This window comes from Cebus imitator, unplaced genomic scaffold (assembly GCF_001604975.1).
Source record: "Cebus imitator isolate Cc_AM_T3 unplaced genomic scaffold, Cebus_imitator-1.0 Scaffold111, whole genome shotgun sequence".
NCBI classification, from domain to species: Eukaryota; Metazoa; Chordata; class Mammalia; order Primates; family Cebidae; genus Cebus; species Cebus imitator.
Window position 1 is genome coordinate 2,493,440 of NW_016107426.1, and position 16,426 is coordinate 2,509,865.

A 16,426-nucleotide genomic window follows, 5' to 3' on the forward strand; every position below is an offset into this window, starting at 1 on the left:
TTCTTTTTGAGACAAAGTCTCACTCTTGTCCCCCAGGCTGGAGTGCAATGGGGCAATCTCAGCTCACTGTAACTTCCGCCTCCCAGATTTAAGCGATTCTCCTGCCTCAGCCTCCTGAGTAGCTGAGATTACAGACGCCTGCCACCATGCCTGGCTGATTTTTGTATTTTTAGTAGAGATGGGGTTTCATCATGTTGGCTAGGCTGGTCTCGAACTCCTGATCTCAGGTGATTCGCTCACCTTGGCCTCCCAAAGTGCTGGGATTACAGATGTGAGCCACCATGCCCAGCAGGCAGTGTATGTTCTTACAGATTTTTTTCTTTGTGGATACTATTGTAATTACATAAAACAACTTAAAGTCATAGCATCCTATTTTAAACTGCTAACAACTTCACTTCAATGCATACAAACACTGTATTCCTTCACCCCAGCTCCAAATATCAAAAGTTATATCTTTATATGTTTTTATACCCATTAAAATAGATTTATAGCTTAAAACAATGTTTTTGCCATTTAAATACTATGCTCCAAAATTACTACAGTATGGGTTACTATATTTACCTTTACCAGAAAACCATATATTTTCACATGGCTTTGTGTTGCTGTCTGTCATCCTTTTGTTTTATATTTTATTGTTTTTTCTTTTTTTTGAGATGGAGTTTTGCTCTTTTTGCCTGGGCTGCAGTGCAATGGCCCGATCTCGGCTCACTGTAACCTCCACCTCCCAGGCTCAAGTGATTCTCCTGCCTCAGCCTCCCAAGTAGCTGGGATTACAGGCATACGCCACCACACCTGGTTATTTTTGTATTTTTAGTAGAGATGGGGTTTCACCATGTTGGCCAGGCTGGTCTCAAACTTCTGACCTCGTGATCTGCCCATCTTGGCCTCCCAAAGTGCTGGGATTACAGGCGTGAGCTACTGTACCCAGCCCCATCCTTTTATTTCAACTTGAAGATAACTAAACCCAAAACCAGCATAAAAATGGTAATAATAAAAATCAGAGCAGAGATAAACAAATATAATCAACAAAACTAAGAGCTGGTTATTTGTAAAGATCAACCAAACTGAAAAATCCTTAACTAGATTAAGAAAAAAATAGAACATTCAATAACTAAAATCAGAAATGAAAGAGGGAACACTACTACCAGTACTACAGAGATAAAAAGGATTATAAGAGAATATTATGAACAACTGTATGCCTACAAATTTGATAACTTAAAAGAAATGGATCAATTCCTAGAGGGAGCATACAACCTACCAAGACTGAATCATGAAGAAATGGAAAGTCTGATCAGACCAATAATTGAATCAGTAATCAAATATCTCCCAACATAGAAAAGTCCAGGACCAGATGGCTTCTTAGGAGAATGCTACCAAACATTTAAAGAAGAATTATCACCAATCCTCCTGAAACTCTTCCAAAAAAAATGAAGAGGAGGGAACATTTCCAAGCTCATTCCATGAGGCCAGCTTTACCCTGATTGCAAAGCCAGACAAAGATACCACAAAAAAAGAAAATTTCAGACCATTATCTCCAATGAGTAGTGATGCAAAAATCCTCAACAAAATACTAGCAAATCAAATTCAGCATATGAAAAGGATTATATGCCACAACCAAGTGGGATCTGTTCCTGGAACGGAAGGTTTGTTCAACATACAAAAATCAATTAATGGGGTGCTGGGCACAGTGGCTTATGCCTGTAATCCCATTATTTTGGGAAGCCAAGGAAGGAAGATCACTTGATGCCAGGAGTTCAAGACTAGCCTAGGGAACATAGAACCCATTACTATAAATAAAAAAAAAAAATCAGTCAATATAATAAATCATATTAACAGAATGAAGGGGGAAAAAACTACATGATCATGTCATTAGGAAAAGCATTTGACAAACTTAATACCCTTTCATAATAAAAACACCCAACAAAATTAGGAATAAAAGGAAATTACCTCACCATAAGACCATTTATGACAAGCCCACAGCTAACATCACACTTAATGATAAAAGACTGAAAGCAAAGCTTTTCCACTAAGGCCAGGAACAAGGTAAGGATGCCTACTCCTGCCCATTTCTACTCAACATAAACTGGAAGTCCTAGCCAGAGCAATTAGGTACAAAAAAGAAAAAAGGCATTCAAATTGGAAAGGAAGACATAAAATGATCTCTATTCACAGATGACATGATTTTATATGTAGAAAATCTTAAAGATTCTACCAAAAAAAGTTAGAACAAACAAATTCTGCAAAATTGCAGGATACAAGATCAACCAACATGCAAAAGTTATTTACATTTCTATATACAACAATGAACAATCTGAAGAGGAAGTTAAGAAAACACCAACATTTATAACAGCATCAAAAAGTACAGAGTACTTAAGAATAAACCTAACCAAGGAGGAAAAAGACTTGTACACTGAAAACCACAAAAGGTTACCGAAAGAAATTTAAAGTCGCAAATAAATGAAAAGATATCCTGTGTTCATGGATTGGAATATTTAATATTGTGGAGACGTTCATACTACCCAAAGCAATCTATAGATTCAATATGAGTTCTATCAAAATCACACTGCACATTGTTTGCAGAAATAGAAAATTCATATGGAATCTCAAGGGACCTTGAATAGCCAAAACAATTTTGAAAAATAAGAAAGTTGAAGGGCTGACTTCGTGCTTTCAAAATATATTACAAAGCTACGTAAACAAAACAGTATAGTACTGGCACAAAAACAGATAAATAGACCAATGAAATAGAATAGAGAGCCCAGAAATAAATCCTCACATAGAGTGTTCAATGATTTTTGAAACGGCGCTGAAACTACTAGACGGAGAAAGAGCAGTCTCTTCAAATGGTGCTAGGGAAACTGGACACACACGTGGAAGAATAAAGTTGAACCATTATTTTATACCATATTAAAAAAATAAAATAGATTAAGAACCTAAACCTAAGAACTAAAACTATCAAACTCCTAAGAGAAAATGCAGGGAAAAGCTTTATGATATTCGACATGGCAAAGACTTCTTGATTATGATACCAAAAGCATAGGCAACAACAACAAAAAATCAGACCAATGGGAGTACATCAAACTTAAAAACTTGTCAAAGGATATAATCAACAGAGTGAAAGGTCAACCCATGGAATGGGAGAAATATTCACCAATCATTTATTTGATAAGGGGTTTGCTATGGTTTCAAAGTCCCCTCAAAACTCATGTTGAAATTTAATTGCCACTGTTACAGCATGTGATTACAGTGATTATACTGTAACAGGAGGTGATTAGGTCATGAGTGCCTTCATGGACGGATTAATCCAATTATCACACAGTGAATTAGTGGGCTGAGGATGAGTTTGGACCTATTTCGTCTCTCTGTCTCATGCATTTGCTTCTGCCTTAGGTCTTCCACCATGGGATAACCCTCATCAGATGCTGATAGCACGCTCTTGGACTTCCCAGAACTGTGAGCCAGATAAACTTTCGTTCTTTATAAATTATCCAGTCTTGGGTATTCTGTTATAGTAGCACAAAATGGACTAAGATATAATGATCCAGAACACATAAAAGACTCCGACAACTTCTACAACAAAAGAATCAAATACCTCAATTAAAGAATGAACAAAGGGTTTGAATAGACATTTCTCTAAAGATGATATACAAATGGCGGATAAATATATAAAAAGATGTTCAACATCTCTCATCACTAATGATTAGAGAAATATAAATCAAGACCATAATGAGATGTCACCTTGTACCTATTAAGATAGCTGTTATCAAAATAACAGAAAATAACAAGTGTTGGGGAGGATGTGGAGAAATTGAAACCCCTGTGCACTGCTGGCGGGTTGTAAAGTGGAGCAACTGCTATGGGAAATAGTACAAAGGCTCCCCCAAAAAATTAAGAGTAGAAAAAAAAATTAAGATAGTCAATTTTATTTTTTTTGAGATGCAGTCTTGCTCCGTCACCCAGGCTGAAGTGCAGTGGTATACTCTCGGCTCACCACAACCTCCACCTCCCGGGTTCAAGTGGTTCTCCTGCCTCAGCCTCCCGAGTAGCTGGGACTACAGGTGTGCACCACCACACCCGGCCAATTTTTGTATTTTTAGTAGAGATGAGGTTTCACCATGCTGGCCAGGCTGGTCTCGAACTCCTGACCTCAAGTGATCCACCCGCCTTGGCCTCCCAAAGTGCTGGGATTACAGGCGTGAGCCACCACGCCTGGCCAAGACAGTACATTTTATGTTACAGTTTTTTAACCACAACTTCTAAAGAAGTTTTTTGAAAAAAGGGCATAAGGAAGGGATGCCCTCTCCCTCAATGTGTAACTTTTCTGGGGATGCACATCTGAAATCGCTATCGCCAGCCTATTATTACCAAGGGAACATGAGACATGCTGAGGAACATAAAGCAGAAAAATGTCCTGGGTCTTTGGGCCCATGATTCAACTGACCTTGGAGTCATCTACCTCAGGACTTGTAACGTGACATGATATCCATTTACTGCTGGTTATACCACTTGTATTTTCTGTTACCTGAGAGCAAAAGCATCTAACAGATACATTACTATTGCCTCAAAATAATGGGGGTGCTTGTTCGAAGCTCCATTAGAATGTAACTTTCAGAGGGTGGGAATTTTTGTCAGCTTTGTTCACTGCTGAGGTCTTGGTACATAGAACAGTGCCGGGCACATAGTGAGTGCTCAATAAATATTTGGCAAATGAATAAAAAGCAAGTTTAGGATCTCTGTTTGCCTACATCTTCTACCTCTTATTCAGTTCCTTCAGTGCTCTGTCACCTACACACAGAGGTCTTCTCTGAAACCCCCAAATCCCAAATCCCTGTCTCCCTAAAATTCTCCTTAGGACCTCCAGTTACATGTCATCATTGGATACTACATTTTTCCACTATAGCACTTTTTTTTCTTTTCTCTTTTTGAGACAGAGGCTTGCTTTGTCACCGCCAGGCTGGAGTGCAGTGGCACAATCTAGGCTCACTGCAACCTCTGCCTCCTGGGTTCAAGCAATTCTCCTGTCTCAGCTTCCCAAGTAGCTGGGACTACAGGTGCCCACCATCATGCCCAGCTAATTTTTGTATTTTCAGTAGAGACAGGGTTTCACTCTATGTTGGCCAGGCTGGTCTCGAACTCCTGACCTCAAGTGATCCAGTGCCTCGGCCTCCCAAAGTGCTGGGATTAGACATAAGCCACTTCACCTGGCCTCACTGTAGCATTTCTTATAGGTGCACTTAATTATTTCTTGGTGTAATTACTCATTATTTGTTTAATGAGCGTCTTTCCCACTGGACTGCTCCATCAAAGCAGGAACCAATGGGTAAAGAAATGGTATGTGGGGAAGGAAAAAAAAAGCAGGAACCAAGTCCTGCTCACGGTTATGGCCTCAACCTCCAGCAGTGCTTAGCACAGTGTAGGCACTTAAAAAATTTTTTTTCCAAGATATTCAAACTCTATCTTGGCTCTACATGAAAACATAAAAACCCAAGATGTAAATTAGTTTTTTTGACTATTTAGAATTTTATTAAGTTGCTTGAACCTACATTGAAGAATCAAGGAGGGTGGCTGGGCATGGTGGCTCACACCTGTAATCCCAGCACATTGGGAGGCCAAGGCGGGTAGATCACCTGAAGTCAGGAGTTCGAGATCAGCCTGGCCAATGTGGTGAATGCCTGTCTCTACTAAAAATACAAAAATTAGCTGGGTGTGGTGGCGGGCTCCTGTAATCCCAGCTGCTCAGGAGGCTGAGGCAGGAGAATTGCTTGAACCTGGGAGACAGAGGTTCCAGTGAGCCCAGATCACGCCACTGCACTACTGCTGCCTGGGCGACAAGAGCGAAAATACAAAAAAAAAAAAAAAAAAAAAAAAGAATCAAGAAAGGTATTATTCACAAAGTTCCCAAGAACTTGGATGAGAAATGGGCTTTTTCAAATTAAGCTGTGGCATTTGGGGGATTTCAAAAGCCCCGAGTAGAATAAATAATTCATAATAGAAAGGATAGAGTCTCCTACGAAATCTAAGAATAGATTTGTAATGTACTTCTTTTAAGAACCATTTTCATCTTCTTGGTTTTGGAACACTCATGTTTGACATTATTTGATTCATCCCTCTCTGCTTCTCTACAAAACTGCCACCACTACCCACAAACAGATTTTGCCCAACTGAAAATCTCCTTTTTCTTTTTGTAGGGACAGGGTCGTGCTCTGCCACCCAAGCTGGAGTGTGGTGACACAATCTAGCTCATTGCTCAAATTCTTGGGCTCCAGCAATTCTGCCCAGCCTCCTGAGTAGCTGAGACTACAGGTATACGCCACCATGCCCAACTAATTTTTTAAATTTTTTGTAGAGATGGAGGTCTCACGATGGTGCCCAGCCCGGTCTCAAACTCCTGGCCTCCAGCAATCTTCCTGCCTCAGCCTCCCAAAGCGCTGAGATTACAGGTATGAGCCACTGCACCCGGCCTGAAAGTCTATTTTTATTGTATTATCTATTCCATCACCACTCATTCATTTATAACACAAAGTCAATTTGTTTGGTAAGAACTATATTTGCCATTTGAATTGGGACAAGCCTCAATACACTGTGGATTCCTATAAGTTCTTCATAAAATAAGGGGAAAGGGCTGGGCACAGTGGCTCATGCCTATAATCCCAGCACTTTGGAATGAAGACGTGGCCCAATTAACTTGAGGTCAGGAGTTTGAGAACAGCCCGGACAAAATAGTGAAATCCCATCTCTGCTAAAAATACAAAAATTAGCTGGGTGTAGTGGCACATGCCTGTAATCCCAGCTACTTAGGAGGCTGAGGCAGGAGAATCACTTGAATCTCACAGGCAGAGGTTGCAGTGAGACGAGATGGTGCCACCGCACTCCAGCGAGGAGCAACAGAGTGAGACTCTGCCTCAAAAACAAAACCAAAAAAACAGTGGGCAGTGGGCGCGGGGGGGTGGTGGGAAGGACAGACAGAAGAAAAAAGTAGAATAATAAAGCAGCCATGTGGAAACCAGTTTCTACTACTTAAGTAAACATAATCCAATGTTAAGAGTGTAAACAGCTTAGAAGCATGGTGGGAGAAACCTTTTCCAGGACAATAAATGATAGGTTTGGTGACAACATACATTCTACACTAGCACTGTCCAATACAATGGGCATTAGCTATATACATGGCTACTGAACTCTGAGTAAAAACAAATCATTCAGTTCCTCCACTGCACTAGTCACACTGCAAATACTCAACAGCAACATGTGGCTAGTGGCTGACCTATTGACAAGTGCAGATATAGAACATTTCTGTCATTACACAAAGTTCTATTATACAGCATGAGTATGTTCTTCTCAATGATCACCAACAGCGGGTGACAGAAGCATGAAAATCACCGAGAGAGACATGCAGGTGGAGAGACAGCCATACTGCAAATGCAAAAGATCTACTTCTCACTGTATTCTACCTGGGAACAAGCTTCTTAAACATAATCCCTCCTTGCCTCCATTCCTGAGAAACAGAGTTGGAATTTTTAAAAAACCTCTTTTTTTTTTTTTTTGAGACGGAGTTTTGCTCTTGTTACCCAGGCTGGAGTGCAATGGCGCGATCTCGGCTCACCGCAACCTCCGCCTCCTGGGTTCAGGCAATTCTCCTGCCTCAGCCTCCTGAGTAGCTGGGATTACAGGCACGTGCCACCATGCCCAGCTAATTTTTTGTATTTTTAGTAGAGACGAGGTTTCACCATGTTGACCAGGACGGTCTCGATCTCTTGACCTCGTGATCCACCCGCCTCGGCCTCCCAAAGTGCTGGGATTACAGGCTTGAGCCACCGCGCCCGGCCCAAAAAACCTCTTTAAATGAGGGAGAATCTACTCTTTTTCCCTGTTGAGTGACCTGGGCATTGCATGCAAACTTACAGTTTGGTCTCATCTGCCTCTTTCTGCATGATTTCAAGAATCATGCGGCATGCTTCAGAAGTCCCCTCTGGTGTGGCATGGATGGTGACAGGCTTCTCTGCAGCTCCAGAGTTCTCTTTTCTGTGGATGTCTACACTGTAGGAAAAGAATCAGGAGCCATAATTACAAGGTCATCTGGACAAGATCCTCGTCCCAAGAAAGCATCACACCAGCCATTGTACAGGAAGGGCACAGACAGACAAGGAGGCGTCATTAGCACGTCTGCAACCAATGCTGTTCTCCAAGAAGGAGGCAAGCAGTGCAGGGGGTCTTGTGCCAAATTTTAATTATTTGCAACTCCATTTAGAAGGGAACGGCTCTTACAGGAGTGCTGTAGGACAAAGGCACTAAGCCAACTCGGTAATGAAGCCAGTTTGGTAAATGAAGTATTTTGTGTAGTCTTTCAAATGACTGCAGAAGTGAAGAGTAAAGTGAGAAGGATAATACTGCACACTGGCACCCTGCCGGGCTCTGAACTGATTGCAGCTTTTAAAAGCCATATGTTAATCCAAATCCAAACACCAAATTCAAGCAAGCTTTATATATCTGAGTGTGGATAGAAAACAGAGGCATGCCCTCTCTCTGCCTCTCTTAAGTTTTTGGTTTCCTTTCCACTGGCAGCCTGCCATTAAGACTAATGGCTCCAAAGCTTGATGACTTTATCAGATTTCTTTGGGTAGTTGTGGTCCTACCTGATTTTGTTAACTTTCAAAATCACATAATTGATTCTATCCTTTACTCTGGCTGTTAGAAAGCCTAGAGCCAAGTCTTTGGTTGACTTCTGAAAAATGGGCACACGCTTCGAGAGCTAACCTCATTTCTATTGAAACTTGTGGCTTTTTTTTTCAAGCCACCTTAAACAATTTTTGGAACAAAAAGACATAAATAAAAGTCACTTTCAGAGACTCTTGCCTCAAAAAAAAAAAAAGTCACTTTCACAGTAAACTTGGAGGGAAAGTCAGGGCTGATTTAAAAATAAAAGAAATATCAGACAGTAGCCTCCCTATTCTTAACTTCACTCCCAAGACGTAGCACTCCAGACTCATCCATATCAGTGTCTATTATTTGGGGCTAATTAAGACATTTTGAAGAAAACAGCATTTCTGATTTAGGTTACAAAACACTCACTGAATGCCCTAACTGAAGTGCACTAGCACATGTAAATAATTAATATGTGTGAGTAATGGAGTGCTTTGGAATTTAAGTGCTTTCATAGTCATTATTTCACTCAATCTGCCCGATTATACTAATTCCCATAATAATCCTGGCAAAACAGACAGGAAATATCTATCTATCTATCTATCTGTCTGTCTGTCCGTCCGTCCGTCCGTCCGTCCGTCCATCCATCCATCCATCCATCTATCTATCAACAGAGTTTTTGCTCTTGGAGTTTCACTCTTGTCACCCAGGCTGGAGTGCAGTGGTGTGATCTTGGCTCACTATAACCTCTGCCTCCTCAATTCAAGCGATTCTCCTGCCTCAGCCTCCCAAGTAGCTGGGATTACAGGCATACACCATCATGCCTGGCTAACTTTTGCGGTTTTAGTAGAGATGGGGTTTTACCATGTTGGCCAGGCTGGTCTCGAACTCCTGACCTCAGATAATCCCCCTGCCTCGGCTTCCCAAAGTACTGGGATTACAGGGGTGAGCCACTGGGCCTGGCTGCAACCCTCTTTTTACAGAAGCAGCAATTGACACTCAGGGAGGTTAACATCTTTTCTAAAATCATAAAACCATTTAATGTGCTACAACTTGAACATGAGTCTTTGTTTTCAAGTCCTAAGCTTGCTTTATTACATCATGCTATAGTCTTAGGAAGATATAAAAATCAACAGCTCCACAAGACATTTTATTCAACTCTTAACCAATTTAGTCTCCTTGAACAGAGAGGAAAGTAAACAGAAAACCAGTGTGCTTTATTTCTTGCTTGACGTGGCAGTGACTCACCCACTTCTCTGTGAGACTATCCATGCGGTCACAAAGAATGGCTACCCCCAGGGCTCTGACTCAGGGGAAGAGGAAGAGCTATGAGGAGCGGGTTCTAGGATCCCCCAGAGCGCCCCACCTCTGCTTTTGTAGAAATCGATGCATTCATAAGCATTCGTTAGCTTATGGGAACAGTCCTGGCTATGAGATACCCTCTTTATGAACCTTTAGCCTCTCAGGGTGAAAGCTCATCGCAGCCCCCAGCTTGATGTTAGTCTGTTAGTAGTCCTGTTGAGAGAAGCCACTATGTCTTACAGCACAGCCCCCACTGCTAATGTAAGCAATTGTGACCTATGAGTGGCTGAGACCCACCAGCACGCAGGGGACCCCTCAGAAGGAAGCAAAGGAAGCCCCAGAGGCACGTACCGGGACTGGGTCTGCTTAGTGATGTTCTTTATGGTCAAGCCCTCCTTTCCGATGATGGCACCAACAAACTGGGTGGGGACCAGGATCCGCAGCGGGAAATCAATCTGTCTGGCCTGAGAAGAGCCCCCAGGGGCGTGGCCTTGCTCACGGGAAGAGTGGTCCCCACGCTGGGCTCGCTGAGGGGGCGAAGGGGAGCTCACCTCTTCATCCGGGATGTAGGAAATCTTGAAGGAGTAGTTCTCAAACTGATGCCCGCTTAGCTTCTCCATGGCTCTGAAAGGCAGCAGGGGCAGGGGAGCTTCATCAGAAACCAACATCAAGAAAGACCCTCCCGCAAGGCTGGCATTCACTCCCACGTTATAGGCGCCTATATGGGTGCCATGCCAGGCACTGAACATACAGCCCTGAGCAAGGAAGACACCGCCTCTGCCCCCTTTGGGCTTGCAGTTAACAGTTAAACAGGTAATCACAGTGCATCAGCCTGGCCAGGCTTCATATCCGACACTGCAGCCTGGTCTCCACCACTCAAGGCCATTTCCCCCTTATCAAAAACTCTTATAAATATCAGTATAAAATTATGACTTGGCCAGGGGAGGTGGCTCACGCCTGTAATCCCAGCACTTTGGGAGGTTAAGGCGAGTGGATCACAAGGTCAGGAGTTTGACAACATGGTGAAACCCATCTCTACTAAAAATAACAAAAAAATCAGCCAGGCATGGTGGCGGACGCCTGTAAACCCAGCTAGTCAAGAGGCTGAGGCAGGAGAATAGCTTGAACCCGGGAGGTGGAGGTGCAGTGAGCTGAGACCGTGCCATTGCACTCCAGCCTGGGCAAAAAGACGGAGACTCCATCTCAAAAAAAAAAAAGGGCTCATTTTAATCATCATCCATATTATTGAAAATTCAGAAATATGTAAATACAAATAAAATCCTAATCCACTATCTTAACTGTCTTAAATATAAACATATTATTGTTTATAAAAATGGATTAATATTGTACATATTTTCTAACCTTTAAAAAATAGTTAATAGTCTAAACATTTTTCAATGTCACTGAATATCTCTCAGTATAACTTTTTTCACGTGACTCAACTGCAGTATCAGTATCATTTTTAATGACTGTTTGACATCCTATTGATTTACCATGGTTTTTGCAACTGATCCTTTATAGTTAGATATCTGTTATGTCCAAACTTTTACAGTTACACACAGTGTCACCACTGGCATCTTTGCAACTACACCTTCGCACACAGGGCAAATTCCTAGTAGAATTGTGAAGTATTGCCCAGTGGTCCCCTAGAATGGTTTCGACACATATGATCCCATAACAGTTTAGAAGAGAGCATCTGTGTCCTTGAATCTTCAAATGCACAGAGTACTGTTATTTAAAGATATTTACCAATTTGATAGCGGATAAATGACATCCCACTATTGTATTCTTAAAATGACACTGAAGTGCCGGGCATGGTGGCTCAGGCCTGTAATCCCCGCACTTTGGGAGACTAAGGTGGGTGGGTCACTTGAGGTCAAGAGTTCGAGACGAGCCTGGCCAACATGGTGAAACCCCATCTCCACTAAAACTGTAAAAATTAGCCATGTGTGGTGGCAGGCGCCTGTAATCCCAGCTACTTGGGAGGCTGAGGCAGGAGAATCACTTGGACCTGGGAGGCGGAGGTTGCAGTGAGCCAAGACTGCACCATTGCACTCCAGCCTGGAGGTCAAAAAAAAAAAAAAAAAAAAAAGCAAATGTAGTAGAATACCCTTTTCGCATATTTTTAGTAGCATTAACCCAATTTTACTAGATTAATGTTTAGGGTTTATGAATTTATTACAAAGCAGTACCTTTTGAATTTAATAAAAGCAATAGAGAGAGTAATATCATGTACAAAGGTCCACCCAAGCAGCAGCTAGATAAAGGCCGTGAAGGTAAGTTGTTGGTGTATCTCCACTTACAAATGTGTACAAGGTAAAAGCTAACACTAAACGAACTACTACCTTTTTCAATGCAAAATTAACGTTTTGAAAACTAGCAGTATGAAAATGGGTTAAATATCTTTGCATGTTGAAAAAGAACACTATAATCCTGGGATGTATAGCCAAGGTTATGCCACATCCATAAAGCAAGACCAAATGTGAGCATAATTCTAGTTATAATGACCTGACAGGCACTTTCAGGACCTCCTACAAAAAAGGAACTTGTTTTTAGTGTTGTTCTTTTAGAGATGGGGGTCTCACTATTTTGCCCTGGCAAACTCCTGGCTTCGAGTAATCTTCAGCCTCCCAAGTGGCTGGGATCACAAGCACATACCACCACATCCAGCGGCTGTTGATATTGTTGTTTTGAGAGGCAGGGCCTCACTCTGTTGCCTAGGCTGGAGTGTAATGGTGCAATCACCGCTCACTCCAGCCTCAACCTCCTGGGCTCAAGCAATCCTCCTGCCTCAGCCTCTCAAGTAGCTGGAACTATTGGTGCAATCCACCATACCCACCTAATTTTTAAATTTTTTTTTATAGAGACAGAGTCTCCTTATGTTGTCCAGGTTGGTCTCAAACTCCTGGGCTCAGGCAATCCTCCAGATTCAGCCAAAATGCTGGGATTACAAGCGTGAGCCATCATGGCTGGCCTCACTGTTTTTGAAGAGACTTTATCTCATGTCCATTAATAGCTAAGCTCAAAATTAACCAACCCTGAAGCAATGAACGGGCACTGGAAAGAGGACGGGGATTGGAGGAAAGAACCAAACCAGGTGCTATCGATTAACCACTCAGACAGTTCTCTCTGCTGCTGCTGTCACTGAGGTGGATTCCGTTCAATGTCACACACACAGAACTGATGTTTTGATATAGGCTGTGCTGCTTCCTCACAGTGCATGAAGAAGCTCCAGGTAAAAGTGGTCCCACGTGGTTGGCAAAGCACCACCTAGGGGACACAGGGTCACAGATGTGGTGCCCTCTCTACCTGACCATGTCAAGACACAGCTCCTATCTTGGTTTTGATGCCAAGGCGCAACATTTTTCAAGTCTCTACAATCCACAAGTATCCTGGTGTGAATGTCCTGGAGCTCCACTAGCATGTCAAAGATGACAGGAACACCCTGGAGCTCTACCAGTATGTCAAAGGTGGCTCACACGCCACAGAGCTCCATGGATAAGTCAAAGGTGGCATATATCTGGCTAACAGAGCTGCGTCTTTTTAGAAAACATTTAAAAACACAGAACTCAATGAAATTCAAAGACGAAAACCAAATAAACAGAAATAAGCCCAAATCTGCTTACATTTTTGCTTCTTCTCTTGTTGCATATGTGACGTTGACAACGGCAGTTTCTGTGTCTGTGTTGACTAGGAAAAAAGCAAAAACTACACTGTCATAGGAAAACACGCTGTCACCCTCTGACTTAATGAAAACAGACAAACATTAGAGAAAACCATGCACAAAAACCCTCATCACACTAGCTCCATAGTTATCTGCATCTCTACGTTTATCCATCTGAGTTCATAGTAATTTGTAATCAATTGTATACAACACATTTGTAATCAATCGTATAAACAACTCAGAACTTTTTCACGTGTTTTATAAATACTTTTATATGAGTATTTTGTATGAGTGCATTTTCTTCCTATTTTTCATTTTTAATGTCTACGTAAAACCGCAGCGAGTCAAATGTGCCATGACTTGCCTAACCATTTCCCAACTGTCGGCAACTAGGTTGTTCCCACTATTTGCTATTCTAAATAGTGTTGCTAAAAGTCGCCTTTGTTGCAAACATCACTGGGCTGTGTGTTCTTCTGAATTACTTCCTTAGGCTAAAATCACAGAAGAAAAGTAATGTGGAAAAAGAATATGATGCATATTTTCAGACTGGTCTCCTAGAAGTTTGTATCGATTTATTGCATCACTATCAAGGTATGAGTTTTAATTATAATTTACATTTATTCTTACATAATTGTGTGTGTACAGACATATAAAACAATAAGAAAATGTTTCAATGCAAATTATTCATTCATTGACAAACTTGAACAATCACTATTTTTGTTTCCCTTTGAACTCTTTGTGTGAGTTAAATCTAGTAACCATGTACAATAAATAAAACTGACAATTCTAATTTACTTGGCTAAAGGTGGAAGTACAAACTCTATGATTGGCTAATAAGGGATTACTCTTGTGAGTTATCTTATCTTAGATCATAATTTCTTGCCTCTTCTTCTGTAGTTAGAAATTTAAAGTAAATTCAAAGGCCAGACAAAACTTTATCAATCCAAACCAGTAAACTAAACACCAAAAATATACATTTCCCAAAACAAACAAAGGTGACTAGATCAATTCCTCCCTTTAAAACATTTAAGCTGTTGGGAGTTTGGAGTTAACAACAACATTAAGTTAAAGATAATTCAAGAAAAGTATGATAAAGCTGCTTTCCAAAGTAATAATAAAACTCTTTAATGTACAATTCTTAACTCTGGACACATGCTTGAGATTCAAGAATTCTATAAACCCCTCCAAAATGATTCAAACTTGTGGAAATGTGAATTTTCCTGGTTTATTATTTTATAAGATTTGCAAAGGGACCTGAAACCCCAAAAAGCTGAAGGACTACTGTTAAAAATACTCTTTGTCAAATAACTTTAAAGGAGCTGCAGCCTTTCTGGGTTGCGGGAGGTTGTATGCAGCGCTCAGAAAGAACTGCCACTGGGAACTCTAGGTCATAAACGCCGAGCCCAGCTCTGGCATTTGCCCTGAGTGTTCATAGCACGTTTTAATTCACGCTTACCCAGAGAAGTCCTCACAGCGCACAAGAGGGGAGGTGTAGCCCATAACTGTCCTCTCTCAGTGCTCACACAAAGAATGCCACAAAGGTTTCATATTCGCTGCTTTCTAATGCTACAGATGAGGCTGCAGACTCCCAGGAAGGGTTGGGTTTGAACCTCCCGAATAAAGCTATCCATTAGGATTCTCAGATTCTGTGCTCACTTCTTAGTCATATTCTCTGTTCTTCAAAGACGTCAGTCTTCAGGAAATCAAGCAGTTCTTTGATTCTGCGATGAGCTAAGCTCCATTCAAATAATTTATTTCATTGGACATGAAAGTTCTATAAGGTTGCCTAAAACTCTACGGAAAATATTTTCCTGCTGAATCAGGCATCACTCATGTAACAGGACAAAACAACAGCCCAACAGTTCTACCCTGTCGTTGTTGGGCAGCTGGAAACTGAGGGGTCTCCAGGGCACAGCTGCCCTAGGAGCTGTCAACAGCCCCAGGGACATGGAATATATTTTCCTTGCGTAGCAATGAACTGAGTTTATAATATGGTCTTAACTAGTAACTTTTACAGGTTCATGTCTGCAAGGTCATCTTGCCTACAACATCCAATCATTAGAACGTCTTCTCTTCTGCCTGGCGCGGTGGCTCACGCCTGTAATCCCAGCACTCTGGGAGGCCGAGGTAGGTGGATCACTTGATGCCAGGAGTTTGAAGCCAGGAGTTTGAAGCCAGGACTTTGAGGCCAGCCTGGTCAACATGGTGAAACCCCGTCTCTACTAAAAATTCAAAACTTAGCCAGGCATGGTGGTGCTCAGTTGTAATCCTAGCTACCGGGGAGGCTGACGCACAAGAATCTCTTGAACCTGGGAGGCGGAGGTTGCAGACAGTAGAGATCGTGCTCCTGTACTCCAGCCTGGGCGACAGAGTGAGACTCCATCTCAAGTAAAAAAAAAAAAGCCTTGTTTTCCATGTTAAAGGTAATAATAACTAAGAAATCGAATCCTGGTAAATCATGTCTTCCTTCTGAGCTCTTTCCCTTTACCTTTGGGCATGGGCAGGCAGCAGCATGAAACTGAATAATAATATTTTTAATATTCATGGAGAGGAAAATATGTGAATAATTACTGCCTTAAAACTATTAATTACACCAGCAGACAGAATAGATCGCATACGAGAAAATGGGTTATTTACAATTTTTCCGCCGGGCGCGGTGGCTCACACCTGTAATCCCAGCACTTTGGGAGGCCGAGGCGGGTGGATCACGAGGTCAAGAGATCGAGACCATCCTGGTCAACATGGTGAAACCCCACCTCTACTAAAAAATACCAAAAAATCAGCTGGGCATGGTGGCGCTTGCCTGTAATCCCATCTACTCAG

The 16,426-nt window shown here is 41.8% G+C and overlaps 1 protein-coding gene across 7 annotated transcripts in view; it reads right to left on the minus strand.

Annotated features, from left to right (window-relative positions):
• The window catches only part of IGF2BP2 (insulin like growth factor 2 mRNA binding protein 2), a 176,943-nt gene that overhangs the window by 30,522 nt on the left and 129,995 nt on the right, over positions 1-16,426 (minus strand). For all 7 annotated transcript variants that reach the window (XM_017538407.2, XM_037741960.1, XM_017538408.2 and 4 more), the window contains 3 exons: positions 13,566-13,629; positions 10,291-10,563; positions 7,900-8,034 (listed from right to left, as the gene is read on the minus strand). In XM_017538407.2, the coding sequence (XP_017393896.1) occupies positions 7,900-8,034; positions 10,291-10,563; positions 13,566-13,629 (472 nt within the window). The remainder of the gene's footprint in view (positions 1-7,899; positions 8,035-10,290; positions 10,564-13,565; positions 13,630-16,426) is intronic.